At 44.5% G+C, this 20,274-nt stretch overlaps 1 protein-coding gene across 1 annotated transcript; it reads left to right on the forward strand.

Annotated features, from left to right (window-relative positions):
• Window positions 1-493: 493 nt before the first annotated feature.
• Window positions 494-20,188, forward strand: LOC121272965 (breast cancer metastasis-suppressor 1 homolog). The gene is made up of 12 exons (XM_041179867.1): window positions 494-952; window positions 8,512-8,666; window positions 9,578-9,668; window positions 10,159-10,286; window positions 11,107-11,186; window positions 11,802-11,898; window positions 12,407-12,499; window positions 14,458-14,522; window positions 15,817-15,856; window positions 16,050-16,115; window positions 17,378-17,504; window positions 19,389-20,188. The coding sequence occupies exons 2-12, from the start codon at window positions 8,516-8,518 to the stop codon at window positions 19,504-19,506; spliced, it is 1,056 nt and encodes a 351-aa protein (XP_041035801.1). The 5' UTR covers window positions 494-952; window positions 8,512-8,515; the 3' UTR covers window positions 19,507-20,188.
• Window positions 20,189-20,274: the final 86 nt, after the last annotated feature.

Consider the following 20,274-nt stretch of genomic DNA (forward strand, 5'->3'; position numbering starts at 1 on the left):
TACTGGAGATGGCAGCAGCGGCTCTCCGCAGAACGCGAGGTGAATCATCTTGACCCCACCCCACACTCCTCGCCCAACGCCTGAAGAGTCCCCGCCCGACGATGACAAGCCGCCGTAATTGGATGGGGCGGGGAAGGGGGAACGGGGGGAGCCCGCCCTCTTCAGGGGGCAGCTCCACGATTGTCCAGGGCGGCCCTCAGGCGGCTAGTCATCGGGCATCCGCTCTCCGATTGGCCGGGACAGCTATCGGTCAGTCAGCGAGCGGCTCTCCCATTGGTCGGGACCGCTGCCAATCACAGTCCCCGGGTAGCTGCTTTCCGTTTGGCCGCGGCGGCTTCCACGGTTTGCGAGCGGCTCTCCGATTGGGCGGGACGGCGGTCAATCAGTCAACGGGCGGCTCTCCGATCGGTCGGGCCGGTTGTCAATCAGCCAGACCTCGGGGAAGTGGCTCTCCCATTGGCCGGGGAGGCTACCAGTCAGCCAGCGACGTTCCGTCCTCCGCTTTCCATTTCCCGTTCTGAAAGTTCCTACAAAGCTCCCGGACACTCGAAAACAATAATAATAAAAAGATAAATCTCCTTCCTCCCTCAAAAAAAAAACGCGACAATGAAATGAAATGAAGTGAAAACTCCAAATCAAAAGTAACCCGGGGCCAAAAGCCACGCACACCCTGTCCCTCCGAGTGCCACTTGGCGACTGGCGACTGGACACCCGCGAGCGCCGAGCCAGACCCATGGAAGCTTCCAGAGCCCAGCGACCGTTACCCTTAAAGCGAGGCTGGCCCAGCCGTTTATGTTCAAATTAAATTTAAAATTTAAAAAGTAGAAACGCGCACCCATATCAGAAAAAAATTATAAAACATATATATATATTTATATTTCTCTTCACCACTTCCCCCCCCGCCCCGGTTCTTGGTTAGAAACTGGAGCCTTTGAGGAGCGGGCTCCGAGCGGTGAGTCCCAACCTTTCACTTTCAAATTATATTTATAATTTAGTTGATGTGTGTATATATATATATATATAAATACTTAGTTCTTTTAAAACCGCGTACTGCCCCCCTCTTTCCCCCCCCCCCCCCCCCAAAAAAAAACCTCTCCGGCGTTTTTCTTCTAACCTAATGTCGAGTTTGTTTCACTTTTCCTACATTTTGGAGCAATTCGATGTATCTAAGTACAGAGGTTGAAAAATATTATGGTGCAAAAATATATATATATATATGTTTGATTTGTATATTCAAAGGTGTCTTGATGTACTTAAAGATGTCTTGGTGCACTTTTATTATATGTATAATATGTTCAAAGATGTTTTGGTGCACTTTTTTATCTCTACTATATATCGAAAAATGTTATGGTCCACTTTTTTATATATATATATATAGTGTAAAAATATATATATTGAAAAATGTTTTGGTCCTTTTTCATATGTACTATAGTATAAGGATATATATATATAATTTATATTTAAAAATGTTTTGGACCAGTTTTAATATACATTATAGTATAAAAATGTACAATATATAGAAAAATGTTTTGGTCCTTTTTTATATGTACTATAGTATAAGGATATATATATAATTTATATTTAAAAATGTTTTGGACCACTTTTAATATACATTATAGTATAAAAATATACAATATATATAAAAATGTTTTGGTCCTTTTTTATATGTACTATAGTATAAGGATATATATATAATTTATATTTAAAAATGTTTTGGACCACTTTTAATATACATTATAGTATAAAAATATACAATATATATAAAAATGTTTTGGTCCTTTTTTATATGTACTATAGTATAAGGATATATATATAATTTATATTTAAAAATGTTTTGGACCACTTTTAATATACATTATAGTATAAAAATATACAATGTATAAAAAAATGTTTTGGTCCCTTTTTATATATAATATATATTGAAAGATGTTTTGGTGCACTATGTAATATATATATAAATACAACATTTTTGTGTGTATGTGTACATATATATATATATATACGTATGTGTATATACATATGTTAATATCCAAAAATATATTATAACCAAAATATAGGGAAAGTGAAACAAACTTGACACAAGGTTAAAAGTAACACAAGAGAAGGGGTTGGGGAGGGGCATTTCTGGCAGAGATACTGAGGCGGGAAACAGTTTTGAAAGAACTAAATTATATATTCATTTTTAAATTCTCTTTATTTCTTTCAGTTCCCATTTTGAAAAATCTTGTATTGCCAGCCTTGTGGCTCAATCTGAAACGTTTCAACTTTTTAAAAAAAATCACACTGGCGTCACATTTTTTCATTTCTGCAGTGTCGTCTTTACATTTTAATTTGTTAGTGTTTTTACATTTTCGCTTGATGGGTGCTTCCTTTTTCGAATTTTGCTTTTGCTTAAAATTTCACATCTTGACGTTTTGATTTGTCGCTTTAAGTTTTTTAAATGTTTGCATTCAAAGATTTTTTTTTGCTAAGAAAATTTCTCGATTTAAAAAAAAGTTTCATGTTTTAAAGATGTTGTATTTCACCTTTTAATTTGTGTACTTTTTCAAATTTCCTCCCAATTTTTAAAAAGGTCTTATATTGGATTGTTTAGAATTACATCAAGTCTACAGCACAGAAACAGGCCATTTGGCCCATCTGCTCCATGCCAGTTTTTATTCCCCTCACGTGTCCTCCCAGCCCCCCTTCATCTCAGCCTATCACCATATCCTTCTATTCCTTTCTCCCTCATGTATTTATCCAACTCTCCTTTAAATATAACTATACTATTCACCTCATTCATTCCCTGTGGTCGCAAGTTCCACATTCTCCCTGCTCTCTGGGTAAAGAGCTTTCTCCGGAATTCCTGATTGGATTGATTAGTGACAATCCAGTATTTATGAACCCTTATCCTGGTCTCGTCTGTGAGTGGAAACACTTCCATTAAAAGCTTTCCAAATCCGAAAGGCACCCCCCCCCCCCCCCCACTTCCAGGTCAGACACAGAATTGTTGTTGTTTTCCTGATAGTTATAATGCCACTGTTCTGGTATTGTTCCTGAATGTTTTAAAAATTTCATTTAATTTCATTTAAAATTTATATTCACAATATTAGAATGATTTATCTTCGAAACATATTTAAAAAGAAAGGTTTGCACTCATATACCAATTCAGGATGTCCCAAAGTGATTCACAGCCAATTAACTACTTTTAAGATGCAAGGTACACATTTGAAAATCACTTTACTTACTTTTCCTTTTAAAACATTTTTCCATTTTAATTTATTTAATTTGAAATACTTTTCAGTTAAAAACATTGAATTTTAAATCAATTTCAATTTCTCAATTGAACTGAAGGATAAACGGTTTTTAATTTCACGTCAAGGTTATTTTAATTCAGAATATGTTTCCTTCTATCAAACAAAGAGTTGGAGTAACTTTTGGCAAATATTGCTTTTAAATTGTGTCCTAAGCTGCAACAATATTGAAATTGAGACCAGGATTTCAGTGTTCTGTAATGGTGCTTGGGTGAAGATTATATACCTGAGCTGTGAAAGACATCCTTTGTGTCCTTCTCGTCAGCAGAGAGATTTGTGATCAGAAAGATTGAGATATTATTAAAACGCAGGAATGGGGTTTGTTACATTTAAGAGGCTGCAACATATTCTTAAACTGAAATCAGAGCAACTTCTTGAAGTGATCAAGTTGGCAGGTCTGAAGTAGTACAATTGTAAATTCTATCCTTCCAAAAGTATGTCAGTACAACACTAGGGAAAGGGACTGGAAGGTACAAGTATATCAGTGTAACATTGTGAGGAGAGGTCTGTCATTATCTAACACAGGGTACACAACTGGTGGAGATAGGTCTGTCACTATATAACACTGGGGTACAGTACTGGTGGGGACAGGTCACTGAATAACACGGGTACAGTACTGGTTGGGACAGGTCTGTTACTGTATAACACCGGGGTACCGTACTTGTGGAGACAGGGCTGTCACTGTATAACATGGTTTTAATACTGGTGGGGATGGGTCTATCACTGTATAACACGGGTACAGTACTGGTGGGGACAGGTCTGTCACTGTATAACTGTAGGGTAGAGTACTGGTGGGGACATGTCTGTCACTGTGTAACATTGGGGTACAGTACGGGTGGGGATGGGCCTGTCACTGTATAACACTGGGGTACAGTACTGGTGGGGACAGGTCTGTCACTGTATAACTGTAGGGTAGAGTACTGGTGGGGACATGTCTGTCACTGTGTAACATTGGGGTACAGTACGGGTGGGGATGGGCCTGTCACTGTATAACACTGGGGTACAGTACTGGTGGGGACAGGTCTGTCACTGTATAACACTGGGGTACAGTACTGGTGGGACAGGTCTGTCACTGTATAACATGGGTCTAGTACTGGTGGGGACAGGCCTCTCACTGTATAACTGTAGGCTAGAGTACTGGTGGGGACATGTCTGTCACTGTGTAACATTGGGGTACAGTACGGGTGGGGATGGGCCTGTCACTGTATAACACTGGGGTACAGTACTGGTGGGGACAGGTCTGTCACTGTATAACACTGGGGTACAGTACTGGTGGGACAGGTCTGTCACTGTATAACACGGGTCTAGTACTGGTGGGGACAGGCCTCTCACTGTATAACATTGGGGTACAGTACTGGTGGGGATGGGCCTGTCACTGTATAACATTGTGGTGCATTACTGGTGGGGATGGGTCTGTCACTGTATAACACTGGGGCACAGTACTGGTGAGACGTGTCTGGCACTCTATAACACTGGGATCCAGTATTGGCGGGGACAGGTCTGTCAGTGTATAACACTGGGGTACAGTACTAGTGGGGACGGGTCTGTCACTTTATAACACTGGGGTACAGTACTGGTGGGGACAGGTCTCTCACTGTCTAACATTGGGGTACAGTACTGGTGGGGACAGGTCTATCAGTATATAACATCGGGGTATAGTACTGGTGGGGACAGGTCTATCAGTGTATAGCACTGGGGTACAGTACTGCTGGGACAGGGCTGTCACTGTATAACACTGGGGTACAGTAATCGTGGGGACAGGTCTGTCACTGTATAACATTGGGGTACAGTATTGCTGGGGACAGGTCTGTCACTGTATAACATTGGGGTACAGTATGGGTAGGGACGGGCCTGTCACTGTATAACATTGTGGTGCAGTACTGGTGGGGATGGGTCTGTCACTGTATAACATTGGAGCACAGTACTGGTGAGACGTGTCTGGCACTATAACACTGGGATACAGTATTGGCGGGGACAGGTCTGTCACTGTATAACACTGCGGTACAGTACTGGTGGGACAGGTCTGTCACTGTATAACACGGGTCTAGTACTGGTGGGGACAGGTCTCTCACTGTATAACATTGGGGTACAGTACTGGTGGGGACAGGTCTCTCAATGTATAACATTGGGGTACAGTACTGGTGGGGACAGGTCTATCAGTATATAACATGGGGGTACAGTACTGGTGGGGACCGGTCTATCAGTATATAACATGGGGGTATAGTACTGGTGGGGACAGGTCTATCAGTGTATAGCACTGAGGTACAGTACTGCTGGGACAGGGCTGTCACTGTATAACACTGGGCTACAGTACTGGTGGGGACAGGCCTCTCACTGTATAACATTGGGGTACAGTACTGGTGGGGATGGGCCTGTCACTGTATAACATTGTGGTGCATTACTGGTGGGGATGGGTCTGTCACTGTATAACACTGGGGCACAGTACTGGTGAGACGTGTCTGGCACTCTATAACACTGGGATCCAGTATTGGCGGGGACAGGTCTGTCAGTGTATAACACTGGGGTACAGTACTAGTGGGGACGGGTCTGTCACTTTATAACACTGGGGTACAGTACTGGTGGGGACAGGTCTCTCACTGTCTAACATTGGGGTACAGTACTGGTGGGGACAGGTCTATCAGTATATAACATCGGGGTATAGTACTGGTGGGGACAGGTCTATCAGTGTATAGCACTGGGGTACAGTACTGCTGGGACAGGGCTGTCACTGTATAACACTGGGGTACAGTAATCGTGGGGACAGGTCTGTCACTGTATAACATTGGGGTACAGTATTGCTGGGGACAGGTCTGTCACTGTATAACATTGGGGTACAGTACGGGTAGGGACGGGCCTGTCACTGTATAACATTGTGGTGCAGTACTGGTGGGGATGGGTCTGTCACTGTATAACATTGGAGCACAGTACTGGTGAGACGTGTCTGGCACTATAACACTGGGATACAGTATTGGCGGGGACAGGTCTGTCACTGTATAACACTGCGGTACAGTACTGGTGGGACAGGTCTGTCACTGTATAACACGGGTCTAGTACTGGTGGGGACAGGTCTCTCACTGTATAACATTGGGGTACAGTACTGGTGGGGACAGGTCTCTCAATGTATAACATTGGGGTACAGTACTGGTGGGGACAGGTCTATCAGTATATAACATGGGGGTACAGTACTGGTGGGGACCGGTCTATCAGTATATAACATGGGGGTATAGTACTGGTGGGGACAGGTCTATCAGTGTATAGCACTGAGGTACAGTACTGCTGGGACAGGGCTGTCACTGTATAACACTGGGGTACAGTACTGGTGGGGACAGGTCTGTCACTGTATAACACTGGGCTACAGTACTGGTGGGGACAGGTCTGTCATTGTGCAACACTGGGGTACAGTACTGGTGGGACAGGGCTATCAGTATATAACATGGGGGTACAGTACTGGTGGGGACAGGACTGTCACTGTATAACACTGGGGTACAGTACTGGTGGAGACAGGTCTGTCACTGTGTAACACTGGGCTACTGTACTGGTGGGACAGGTCTGTCACTGTATAACACTGGGGTACAGTACTGGTGGGGACAGGTCTGTCATTGTGCAACACTGGGGTACAGTACTGGTGGGACAGGGCTATCACTATAACACTGGGGTACAGTACTGGTGGGGACAGGTCTATCAGTATATAACATGAGGGTACAGTACTGGTGGGGACAGGACTATCAGTGTATAACATGGGTACAGTAGTCACTGTATAACACTGGGCTACAGTACTGGCGGGACAGGTCTGTCACTGTATAACATTGGGGTACAGTACGGGTAGGGATGGGCCTGTCACTGTATAACATTGTGGTGCAGTACTGGTGGGGATGGGTCTGTCACTGTATAACATTGGAGCACAGTACTGGTGAGACGTGTCTGGCACTCTAACACTGGGATACAGTATTGGCGGGGACAGGTCTGTTAGTGTATAACACTGGGATACAGTACTGGTGGGAACAGGTCTGTCACTGTATAACACTCGGGTACAGTACTGGTGGGACAGGTCTGTCACTGTATAACACTGGGGTACAGTACTGGTGGGGACAGGGCTGTCACTGTATAACACTGGGGTACAGTACTGGTGGGACAGGGCTATCACTGTATAACACTGGGGTACAGTACTGGTGGGGACAGGACTATCAGTGTATAACATGGGTACAGTACTGGTGGGGACAGGTCTGTCACTGTATAACATGGGTACAGTACTGGTGGGGACAGGTCTGTCACTGTATAACACTGGGGTACAGTACTGGTGAAGACAGGTCTGTCACTGTATAACACTGGGGTACAGTAGTGGTGGGACAGGGCTATCACTGTATAACACTGGGGTACAGTACTGGTGGGGACAGGTCTGTCACTGTATAACACTGGGGTACAGTACTGGTGGGGACAGGTCTGTCACTGTACAACACTGGGGTACATTACTGGTGGGAAAGGGCTATCACTGTATAACACTGGGGTACAGTACTGGTGGGACAGGGCTATCACTGTATAACACGGGTACAGTACTGGTGGGGACAGGTCTATCAGTATATAACATGGGGGTACAGTACTGGTGGGGACAGGACTATCAGTGTATAACACGGGTACAGTACTGGTGGGGACAGGTCTGTCTCTGTATAACACTGGGGTACAGTACTGGTGGGGACGGGTCTGTGCTATATAACTGGGGTACAGTACTGGTGGGGACGGGTCTGTGCTATATAACTGGGGTACAGTACTGGTGGGTACTGGTCTGTGCTATATAACTGGGGTACAGTACTGGTGGGTACTGGTCTGTGCTATATAACTGGGGTACAGTACTGTTGGGGACAGGTCTGTGCTCTCTAACTGGGGTACAGTACTGATGGGTACTGGTCTGTGCTATATAACTGGGGTACAGTACTGGTGGGGACGGGTCTGTGCTATATAACTGGGGTACAGTACTGGTGGGGACGGGTCTGTGCTATATAACTGGGGTACAGTACTGGTGGGGACAGGTCTGTGCTCTCTAACTGGGGTACAGTACTGATGGGTACTGGTCTGTGCTCTCTAACTGGGCTACAGTACTGGTGGGGACAGGTCTGCTATTTTAAATCACTGGAGGATGCGTGTTTCTGTATTTAATGCTGTGACACAAATGTGCTGATTGTGTTTTGTGGCCTTGCGATAATGATTGTATTTTACTTTGAAGTACAATGCCTGGGCAGCAGCCGCAGAAAGACAAAGAAAAGGACGAGGAGAAGGCTGATGAGGAAATGGAGCAGGATTCTCCAGAGAATGAGGAGAGCTCAGATGAGGAGAGTGGCAGTACCTCTGCATCCGAGGAGGAGGGTGAAGACAGCTCCGGTCAGTGAAGAACTCTGTGCTTAAATGTAGTTATATCTTTGTGTAAGCCTGCCTGACTGTTTAAGACTTGACATTGTAAATAAACTAAATTATTATAACTTGAGGTTGTACAAGTTTAAATTAATCCTGTATATTTTTCATTTAATTTATTCACTGTGGCGAAAAATTCGACTTCCAGAGAACTCGAGGCATTAATGAGGCAGTTAAGAGTAAGAAGGGAATTGGACAGGCGGTAAAGGAAGTAGTTAACCCAAAGGGGTAATTGAGTTGTGGACTATCAATAGTGGATATCAAAGTGGACACTATAACCAGGGCCAAGAGACACCTGGATGTGGCAGCACCTTTGGTACTGATGGTATTGTATGCTGGCTTCTCTCTTTCACACTCCTCTCATCAGCAGAACGTTGTATGTTTGAGCCCCGCTCCAGGGCATGAACTCAATCTGCGCTGACACTCCCGTGCTGTACTGAGGGCATGCTGCACTCTCAGAGATGGGACGTTAAGCCAAGGCCCTGTTTCCCTGATGCTAAAGGGCAGGGCCCTGGTGTCCTGGAGCCAGCATTCCTCCCTCAACCAACTCCACACAAAACAGAGTCACTGCTGATTCGAGATATGTAAATAACAGTCACTATTTTACTTATTCATTTTATGAAACATCTTGAGACATTGAGAAGCTAGATAGATACATGAGGGAGAAATGAATAGAAAGATATGCCATTAGGGTGAGGTGAAGTAAGGTGGGAAAGGTTCGGATGCAGCGCAAACACTGACATTGTCTGGTTGGATTGAATGGCCTGTTTTCTATGCTGTAAATTCCTCGTGAGTTTAGTAAGATGTTAAAACACCCAAGTATGGACTTTTATTCCAAGTTACTCGCACTGATCTGATCTCGGGCACCTTTCCTTTTCCAGAGATGGATGATGAGGACTGTGAACGACGCCGCACTGAGTGTCTGGACGAAATGTCGGATCTGGAGAAGCAGTTCACGGATCTGAAAGAACAGTATGCCTATTAGTTTCTTTTGAATATACCTCTTCCAATTTTATTCTCTCCTGAAGGCGCTGCTTCCTACTGAGCACAGGCTCCACAACGCTCTCTAGCTCATCACCCAAGGGACTATTCTTGACTTGCAAGGCTAGGGTGCGTCACAAACAGATGCAGAAGTCACTGGATCGCGTTTTAAAAGCGGAAACCCCTTTAGATATTGGGTGCGGATGAAGTCAGACTGGGTTGTGATGCTGCCCACAGTTGAATAGCCAGCCAGCACTAACTATCTAGGTTTCCACGCGAAGAGTGGCCACTTGGTTGAGATGCTGGATGGTAGAACCCGCACCCCGCTGAGAGTCAGCAACTTTAGGAAAGGAGGGCAAAAGCCCAGCAAAGAAATACTTGCTGCAGTTTGAAAAGTTGCTCAGTAAAAGTTGGGCAGAGGATTTACTCTGAGAAAGTAGAATGGGAATGGAGGGTAAAATCGGCAGCTTCTCTTTTGCAGACTGTACAAAGAGAGATTGAGTCAGGTTGAAGCCAAATTGGACGAGGTGATCGCAGGAAAAGCAACCGAGTACTTGGAGCCCCTGGCTGTCCTGCAGAAGAACATGAAAATCAGAACTGAGGTAGCAGGTAATGGTCGCATCAATGGGGTAATCTGACACACCCAAACTGTTGGGCCTTGGAGGAGGGTGGTGGCTGTGTGCTGTGCTCCTGTGGGGGAGGGAGAGCTATTTTAGGCCTATGTACAGTTGATAAATACTTATTTTAATATGTGTACAATGCGGTGACCATTTGGGAGAGATTTTCCAGGAATACACTGCATGGGACCACCTAGTGGTCAGAGCCTGTAACTTCACTGTGACAGTTGACATAGCAAAATGGAATGGTCAACACTGACGCACACCTGTGACCAAAAATCATGACAACAGGAAGTGTGTGCTTCAAGTGTATAGATAATGATTGAAAGTTTGTGTTTGGGAGAGATGCAATAAATAATAGTGAACATTCATCAATGGGATGTGCAACTGATTCATACAAACTCCAGCAAGATTTGGCTTCTTCATGAGAAAAGAGGAAGTGGAAAATTGAGCCCAGTATCCAGTCTAACACGTGCAACCTAAATGTGATAAAAGGGTTTTGCAAGTGTCACACTGATTTTCACTGTGCCTTGAATTCTGCCTTTCCTATGGTTGCGCCCAGTCGTCACAGCTGCTTAAGATGGAGGGCACAGGGTGGGTTGGAAGGTTGGCATCATGTGGTGGAGAGGTTTGTTGTGGACAAAATGCTGCTGTTGAAGAGGGAGAGCAATGAGGGCTCTACTGTGTGATGGAAAGCACTAGATGGCAAGCAACGGGGTTGGCTATGTAGGAGACCAACTTGGGGTGAATGTATAGGCTGAGCATACTATACATTGAAGAGATTAACCTTGTCCTAATTCTGCATCTTACAGGAGTGTATAAAGATTTGTGCTTGGAAGTAATCAGAAACAGGTACGAGTGTGAACTGCAGGGTGCTCGGCAACATCTGGAGGTAAGGGCAGTAGGGAAAGTGGGACAACACACCACACATCCTCTTCTATTTCGTTCTAACTTTTGCCTTGTTTTATTTTGCTAACAAGGATAATTTATCAAACTAAATGGAAATCCCAAACACAGCTAACAGTTGCAGTTTTTTGCTGGTTTCCAATCTTCCTATTCCCTTTGCTGGGAAACAGTGCTGACTGCTATCTGGTGCATCAACAATTTGCGTTTCTGATTTCTGTCATCCCTTTAACATCACAAAATGTCAAAAAGTGCTTCAGAGAGGCACAACGATGAGGGATGGGTCAGGGCCAGGCGACTGAACATACAAACAAGAACTTGGGGAAAGGACAGGCCCAGAAAAGATTCAGCAGTGCATCAGAACCTGAAACCAAATACCTTTCAGTCGCCTTTTCCGAAGCACCCCGCACACTTTTCCACATCCGTTGCACGCTGCATGTATTCTGCTTATTCTGCTGGTAACTGGGGTTGTGTTTAAAAAGGCCTGTCAATTTGAGTCTATAAATTCAAATTGCTCTAAACAGGTACATTTGGAAGATGTTTGCAGGCAAATGGCTTCTTAAAGGGCTAACTTTCCATGTTTTTTATTTTGCTGTTGGTTCAGAGTGAGAAGCTGCTGCTGTTTGATAACATGCGGAACGAGCTGTTGGAGCGAATTCAGCGATTGGAGGAGGACAAGCAGAGTATAGACATCACCTCTGGTCAGTGTTCAGCAGCCTGTTGTTTCCTATTCGACACAAATTTCCCCCTCACCCCTCTCCCTTATCCTGAAATCGCCAGGGTACGGTCTCCATGCTTACTGATCACCACCTGCTACCTCACCCAAATGAGCAGCAGAGAAGGGCAATGGGGCTGAATCCTAGCGCCCTAGTTCTGGGAAAAGTTGGAAAAACATTGTCACTTCAGCCTTCAAAGAGGTGAATTAGAGTTAACCTCGTGGAAGTGACTAAAATACTACAGGACGGGTGATCCTGAGTTACTACTTCAGGTTTAACTACAACTGTGGGGCAGAGATTGAGCTACAGACTGGGAAAAAGGACACAGCACTTGACACTGTTGTTGGGAACTGATATTGAGGGAGCATTTATATGGTGGGAGGGCTATAGCTTTCTATGGATGGGCGAGCAGAGTGGGCTGAATGGCCTTCTTCGTCAGCACCGAGCTGGTTCAGATAATTGCACTTAGTTTAACAATTTTTTTTTTTGCCAGAATGGTGGAATGAGGAGGTCCGAGGGAAACGGAACAAGAAGAAGTGCGACACCTTTAAATCAGAGAAGAAGAAGAAGGCAGCAACTGTGTCTGATATCCTTCCACGCCACCTGTGTTCATTCCCCTCTATTCAAATGGATGTTCGACTACAACACTGTGATACATAGGAGTCATTTTGTGAAGTTCTTTGGCTGATCCATGGAACATAGTTGGAGGTTCAGGATTATCTTATTATTCCCCATTGTGATCTACTGTCCATGTGGAACTTGCCACCACAAAGTGTGGTTAAGGCAATTAGCATAGATGCCTTTATAGGGGAGCGAGATAAACACATGAGGGAGATGGGAAAAGAAGGATAGGCAGAGAGGTTGTGATGAAGTAGGGTGGGAGGACACACAATTAGCTTTCCTAATTGCTTGCTGCATCTACATGTTCGCTTTCAATGACTTACTGGTGAAGACACCCAGATCCCTTTGTACATCTACACTTTCAAATCTCTTACCATTTAAGAAATACTCTGCACATCTGTTCCTCCTACCAAAGTGGATAATCTCACATTTTTTCACATTGTTCCCTCTGCCATTTCTCAATCTTTTGACCATTTTCAATCCCCTCAGTTTCTTTCTCTGCAGCTCCATGATGCTGTCCCTCTCCACTGTGTCCCTACAGTCGATACCATTTATTCTCCATCCACGATGTAAAGTGGTTAATTCAACACTTATTGTCCTCTCTGGCCACCTTGCTTGCCTTACTGTGAGTGCTCAGCAAGCTGTAAAGTTTGTGATTATGTTGAACATAGATTGAATTCAGGTTTAATGCCTGATTCAAATTATACAGAGGAGATGTTGCAGTCTTCCTACAGAGGGAGACTCAGTCCTGCCTGGAAAGTGGTTCCCAGCGCATTTGGATAGTGGGAACAGACCAGTCGCCAGCTAGCTTGGTAATATAAGTGCCCACATGTGTCAAGGACTAGGGCACTTCACCATGATTAAATACTGACAGCCCAATATATTCAGGCACTTTAGATGTCAGCCATGGCTCAGTGGTAGCACTCATTGCTGCATCAGAAGGTCGAAAATTCCGGCTGCACTGCAGGGCAATACTGAGCGAATACTATACTTTTCGAGGTTCCACCTTTTGCATAAGGTGCCATAAATGGATGGAAAAGATCCCATGCCCACGATGGGAAGATGAGGAGAGAGTTCTCCCCCTCTTGGCCAGTATTTATCCCTCAACTAACAGATTCTGGTCATTAATCACATTTCTGTTTCTGGGAGCTTGCTGTGTGCAATTTGGTAGCTGCATTTCCCTGTGCTGCAACAGTGACTACACTTCATAATACTTCATTAGCTGTGAAGCATTTTGGGATGTCCTGAGACCAGGCAAGAGGTGATATAAATGAAAGTTTCTTTCTGCAGTGCTGACTGCACTGTTCTATTGAACAAGAGGCCTCCATCAGCAATGTGACATTGAAACTCGCTCTAGAGGCAGTGGTAGTTAGTGCAGTGAAGTCAGAAATTTCAATTTTGTAATGTTTAACTGATGGTGTCTTGTACCTCAGATGGCAGAGCTTTCTCCAGCAGGTGGAAGGTGAAGGTAGCAGACCAATCAACTCTCGTGCTCTCACAATTCCTGTGCACTTAGATAAATATTCCAGCTCTCACCTTCCTTTCTACACACTCTGGATTACTGCTTGTTCCTCACTTCTGCTGCTCCAGTATCAAGGTGCAGCCCATTGGTCTCTTACCAAACTGCTTGATCCTCCTTCCAAAACTGAATTAACAGATTATTCCCCAGAATGCTGATAGTGAGATGGCATAATAAGTGTCACTACTTATGATTGATTCTTGTATGTGAAGAGCTTTAAGAAGTTTCTAAGATGAGAAGTTGCTGTATAAATGCCTCTGTAGCTACTTGAGGGGAGATCATGTCCCTTTAACTGGACAGTTATTCCCCTTTTTTAGGATGTGTGGGATGGAACAAGAACTATAAGTAGCCGAGGCATAAAAGGGTTAATACTCTCTGGTCTTTATTCCTTAACATCAGTGCACGTCCATACATTGTCTACATGCTACGGGACATTGATATCTTGGAGGACTGGGCTGCAATTAAAAAGGTAAACTTTGCTGTGGACCACTGTACCTGCACCTCAATAGCTTGCAATGCCTTTGCTCCGTCTCCACTCACTTCTCATTCTCCGCACTTGTTCCCAGTTCCTCGTATGCATTTCCTTTTCTCTTTGCTCTCCATTCCTTAGACTCTGTTTTTCCACGTTCTCCAATCTACCTACAGCCACTTTTTAACCTGCACTTTACTAGTTGCCCCTTTGTTTCTGGTTCCCTGCACTCTCCCTGATCCTAAACCCCTCTTACCCATGCTCGTTCCCAACTCCTTATTCGTTCTGCCATCCCCACTTTCCCGTCCCTGTCTCATTCGGCTCACTCTGGATTCTCTGTACTCATCTGAATGTTCACATTCTCTGTTGCAGTCCAGGTCTTGAAGAGTTCTGTACATTAAATGGGCAGGACCAGGATTTTTTCTTGGTTTGGAGGGGGTATGGCGTAGTTCAGCAGAGCAGGAGAATATGCAGAAACACTAGGTGAGGTGGGTTTTACCAGACTGTTCCACTGATGGGGAGCCTCACTTGCTGAAGGCCTCTTGTAAATTTGATTGAGCCCTGCCTGTGATTTTCCACATAAATTTCTAGCCACCAATGTCATGAAGTGTGTATTTTCTTAGCTGGTGTTGTGAGGAGTTGGGACATTTTTGGCTTCTGCCCCAGTCCCCCTGCAGTCTCTAATCAGTTATTCTAGAGATGCCGTTTCCACATGTGGAAAACTTATAAATTTTTCTTCCTGCTACAAGAGGTTGTATGGATTCCACATATAAGTTAATGTGAACTCCCTTGCCCCATTCAATCCAAGTGGGAATGGAGCTAGTTCAAGAAGGCAGCTCACCACCACCACCTCAAGGGCAATTAGGGATGGGCAATAAATGCTGGCCCATCCCATGAACGGATAAAAGTAAAGGTTTATAGTCACAAAGCATGTGATCAAATGTGCTGAAGTTGCAATGAAGCAGGAATTATAGCCCTTATTTTGAGGCCCTTTCAGTTTAATAGGCAGCTTTTGCTGTTCTGGTGCATTCTGCAAAAGCCATGCCACCATAGTATCCTTTTGTTTTCTCTTGCTCCCAGCCAGACAACCCAAAAGGATGGTATGGAGCCTAGATTTACTCCTACGTTGCAGAAGGGAGATTGCATTTCTCAAGTTGGAGGGTATTTTTTGGGTGGACCTATATCTTGATGTAGATGTTATCAGAAGCTGGTGAGGGTGTGTGGAGTACCTCTGTCAGTGTGGATGAGTAGAATGATGTGATAGCTAAATGATGAATTTTTCTATTTCTTTTAGGCGAAAGCAGTTGTTGCACAACAAAAAAGAAAATCAGATGGTAAGTGAAGTGGGTCAATGAGCCCTGGTCAGGGAATATAGTGGGTCCTTCACAGAGCCCAATATAAGGGACTGGAAGACCATGCAAATTGCAGGCTTTGTACAGATAGCATTTGTGCACCCATTGGTATATGGGCTGTATGGAGGTAAGGTGATTCTCTAGGTAACTCAGTTTCTAATAATTTTCCCCCCAGGTGCAGGTTCTGAAGCAGCCCATGGTAAGAAGGCAAAGGCCTCGTCCCAAGTGTTAAATGATACAAGTGAGTAGAAATTTTGGGGTGTCCCTACACCACAACTAATGAGAATCCTTCTTTCGACCCAGCCTCCACCTGGTTCCTGCTTACTGCCTCTCTTTCTTGTACTCACTGTTTCCCCTGCCCTTCAGGCTCCCTCTCTCTCCACTGTTCCCACCTCTTTTTCTTAATTCATTTTCTTTTCGTACTCTCATGTAAGGATTCTTGGCAGTCGGGAAAAAGTCCATTGTGCCCTTTCTAGTGGATTGATGCTGCCCTACCTGCTTTCTCATTGTGTGCCTCACCTTCTCACTTTGTCCCACAACTCCTTCTCAGTCCAGGAACCGTTTCATCCCTCTCACATCGTCTACTTCGTTGTCCTTGTGTCTTTCCCTGCAGCTTATTCTACATCCATTCACCCTTCAGTTGAAATCAACCATTGCAAAACCTGACTGCCCCTGCCTGACGTGATTTCCTATTCCACTTCAGCCATCTCTCCAAGATCGACAATGACGTGTTGAATGAAGATCGCCTTCCTAATTGGCCACCTTGCCAACCCTACTAATACCCTGTGTCCACTCTGCCCTGCTGCCACTACTATGGCCATCCTCTATGACAGAAAGCATTAGAAAATAGCCTGGAGTGGGGATCAGAGCTGAGTGCCACCCAGTCTCCACCTGACATCCAAACACAAACAGAGGACTCTTCACTCCTTATCACTGCTGCTCTCAGCAAACATGAACTGTTGTATTCAGCATAGAATTTATGGGAATCTGTTGCGTTACTACAACTTGTAATTAGGAAGGTGTCCATTACATCTGAAAAAACATCCCAAAGAGTTTCACATCCAATTTTGGAATGTTGTACTGTAGCAAATGGGCAGAGCCATTGTGCACACTGCAAGATCCTACAAATGTGAACCATCAGTTACTCTTGATTTCCAGGTGATGTTGGTTGAGAGAGGATTGTTAGCCCCAAGAGACCAGGAGAACTCTCCTGCTCTTCCCACAGGGATTTTTAATATTAATCTGAAGGATGGTACCTTCGACAATGCTGCACTGGAGTGTCACACTAAGTCCTGCAACAGGGATTGCACCCACAACCTTCTGACTCTGAGAGGTGTCCGCTGGACCAGACTGGTTGTAATGTTTGCTTATGCATTGATTTTGGCTGTCATTCATGTTGATCAGTAGTCAAAGTTGACTTTAGCAAAAATGAAAAGAAAGACTTGGGGAAAACAAAGAAAAAGTTGAGCATGAAAGAGTTTAATGGTTCTGTTCCCTCCACAGCTTTGCCTAAACAGGAGAAGCATTTGTACGTGGCCAAGTGTGAGGAAGGAAGACTGTTCTACGAGGGAGACTGGTACAGCAAGGGACAGAGCATCGTACTGGAGATAAAGGATGAAGCGCCCTCACAGTAAGCACTCCATACATCTGTTTATGAATTTCTCACTTTCTCTCCATCCCTCATACTGATTTGATGGGTACTCAACTAATTCTACATGTGTGAAGCAAATGCTGTGTCAGCAAACCTCTTCATGGGGAGAGGGAGCTGAGAGTGATCCTGTCTTTACCCCTGGCTTATTACACTCTTTAGTTAACCCTGGCTGCACTGAAAACAAGTGGAGATGAGCTAACTCCGCACAAGGCTCATTTCCATATAGAGCACTGCAGTTCCCAACTGCTTCACTGTGGGAGGCCAACACACTCTCAGCGATCAAATAGAAGTTCTTTTTAATGATGCCCCTTGTCAATGTGCAGCCTCTTTCAGCTCAGCGGGAGGCAGGGGTAGTCACTGACTGTGCCTACTCTCACATAGCCTCAGATCTAACCCTCTGCTATAGTGAGGGAGCTGCACTTTCTGTATTCCTTTACTTAGTACCACTCGCTCAGTACATTATCTCTCATTTAAGGGGGAAATGGTGGCGTAGTGGTAATGTCACTGGACTAGTAATCCAGAGGCCCAGGCTAATGCTCTGGGGACGAGGGTTCGAATCCCACTACGGCAGCTGGTGCAATTTAAATTTGATTAATAAAATATGGGATATAAAGCTAGCCTCAGTAATAGTGACCATGAAACTATCATCGATTGTTGTAAAAACCCAACTGGTTCACTAAAGTCCCTTTAGGGAAGGAAATCTGCCATCCTTACCCAGTCTGGCCTACATGTGATCCAGACCCATAGCAATGTGGTTAACTCTTACCTGCCCTCTGAAATGGCCGAGCAAACCACTCAGTTCAAGGGCAAAGAAGGGATGGGGAGCAAATGCTGATCTTGCCAGCAATGCCCACATCCCATGAAAGAATAAAGAAAAATAAAGTTGCCTCGTGTTTACTGACAATCCCAGTCTTCCTCTATGTGAATCGGTATATTGCTCCCTTTCTCTATTTTTAATATTTTAAGTGTTTCCTTGCTGCTGCTCTCCCTTAGTAATTTGCTCCAGCCGCTTGTACATGCACAAAATCACTGTCCCCTTTTCTTTAGTGCATTATCACTTCTAAATGACTACTGCTTATTCTGTGGAACTTGTTCCTAAACCCCAGCTCTTTTCAGTCTTCTCTCCGGTTGCCCCAGCAGGCAGTCTGCGTTGTCCTTTCTGTAAAATGTGCTTCTGACATCAGCTTCAAGTCTTTGTTGAATTTGAAGCCACACTGTCATGGTAGTTTACCAACTGAAAGAAGCTCTACATGTATTACCTGTAACAGAGGTTGTTGGGGTGTCATGGATATGGGGGACTGCAGTGAACCAGGCACCCTGGGTTTCTGTTTCCTGTTTCTGGAAGTCTCCAGTTCAATCCCTGCTCCTTGCTGTTGAGTTGATCTCGGCAGCAATTGGGGCAATGCAGTTGGGTGCACCGCACCTGAGTTAGGCTAAAATAGGCCACGGTTTCTGTTCTTGACCACTCCACTGTCCAGCCTCTGGAAAGTGCATGTATGTAGATATAAGATGAAGATAGGATGAGGGGGTAGGCTGCGATGCTCTCCACAGTCAACTAACTTGCTAACACTCATTGTGTGCATTGTGGCTCTGGAGGATTGTTGGTGTCCGGGGAGCTGTAACCCACCACTTGTTAGCACTTGAACCAGAGGCCTTTCTGGTTAATGTGGACCAAACCTGGATTGGATTGATCAAAGGTCCTGCTGCCCCACTGAGATTGGGGCCATGCAGTTACTTAATCAGTGCAATGTGCTGGGTCTCACCATCAATCTTAACAAATGACGGATTAAACTCTGTTAAACTGATCTGCTCACCTTGTTTGGTGTTTTGTTGATGAACATGATTCTGTTTCTTCTCCACTAGTGCAACGATTACGGCTGTCAGCACAGGAGAGGTCTGGCTCCGCAGGTTAGACGGCAGCAAAACCAAATTGTACGTCAGCCAGCTTCAGAAAGGGAAATACTCGATCCACAAGGCATGACCTTTTGACACTAAACTTCTACAAACCCTGCCACCAAGGAAAAGCTTTTAATTGCAAAAAAAAATGTTATATAGCGATTATATAAAATGAAAAGTACGTTTTGATAAGCAGCCTTCTACCCAGGGTTTACATGGAAGATTAGCACTGAAGAAAGTCAGTGTGACTTCATTATGGAACTTACCAAGGTTAGAGGACCATGAGCGAATCAAATTCTCACTCGGGCTTCTAGGGAAAAAATACTTTGACAAAACAGCGGCTTTGGGGAGGCCGGATAAACAGAATTCCCCCAGTGCCTCCTCCTCCTCCCTCCAGATTGCTCGCAAAATTCACGAGTGGTGAAGCCAAGAGAATAACCTAGCACTTTCTCTCTTTATCTTTTTTTTTTTGGTGACCTACTCTGCACTAAGACTCAGATTTGTGTGTGACGACGAATCGCAGAATAATTTGAAAAAATACCTATGCGGAGCCTGTATCCAACTTGCTTTATGGTTTCGAGATACACGGCAGAGCTCAACTGTGGATACAGCTTTCAACTGTACAGCACTTTTTAAAAACCGGACCGACTCTAAATCGGAGTCCTGAGCACTAAACCATGGAGATCGTGTGAAAAAGAAAGTTTATTTCAAATCTATTGAAGCTTTAAAAAAAAGAGACATCTATTAAAATAAATATTTGACATTTAGGCTGCTCTCGATTCTTATTTTGATTGAAGTTGCCTCTCCTGAAGCCCACAATCCCTTCTGTTTATATATTCCCAGACACAATCTC

The sequence above is a fragment of the Carcharodon carcharias genome, chromosome 37, assembly GCF_017639515.1.
Source record: "Carcharodon carcharias isolate sCarCar2 chromosome 37, sCarCar2.pri, whole genome shotgun sequence".
Classification (NCBI taxonomy): Eukaryota; Metazoa; Chordata; class Chondrichthyes; order Lamniformes; family Lamnidae; genus Carcharodon; species Carcharodon carcharias.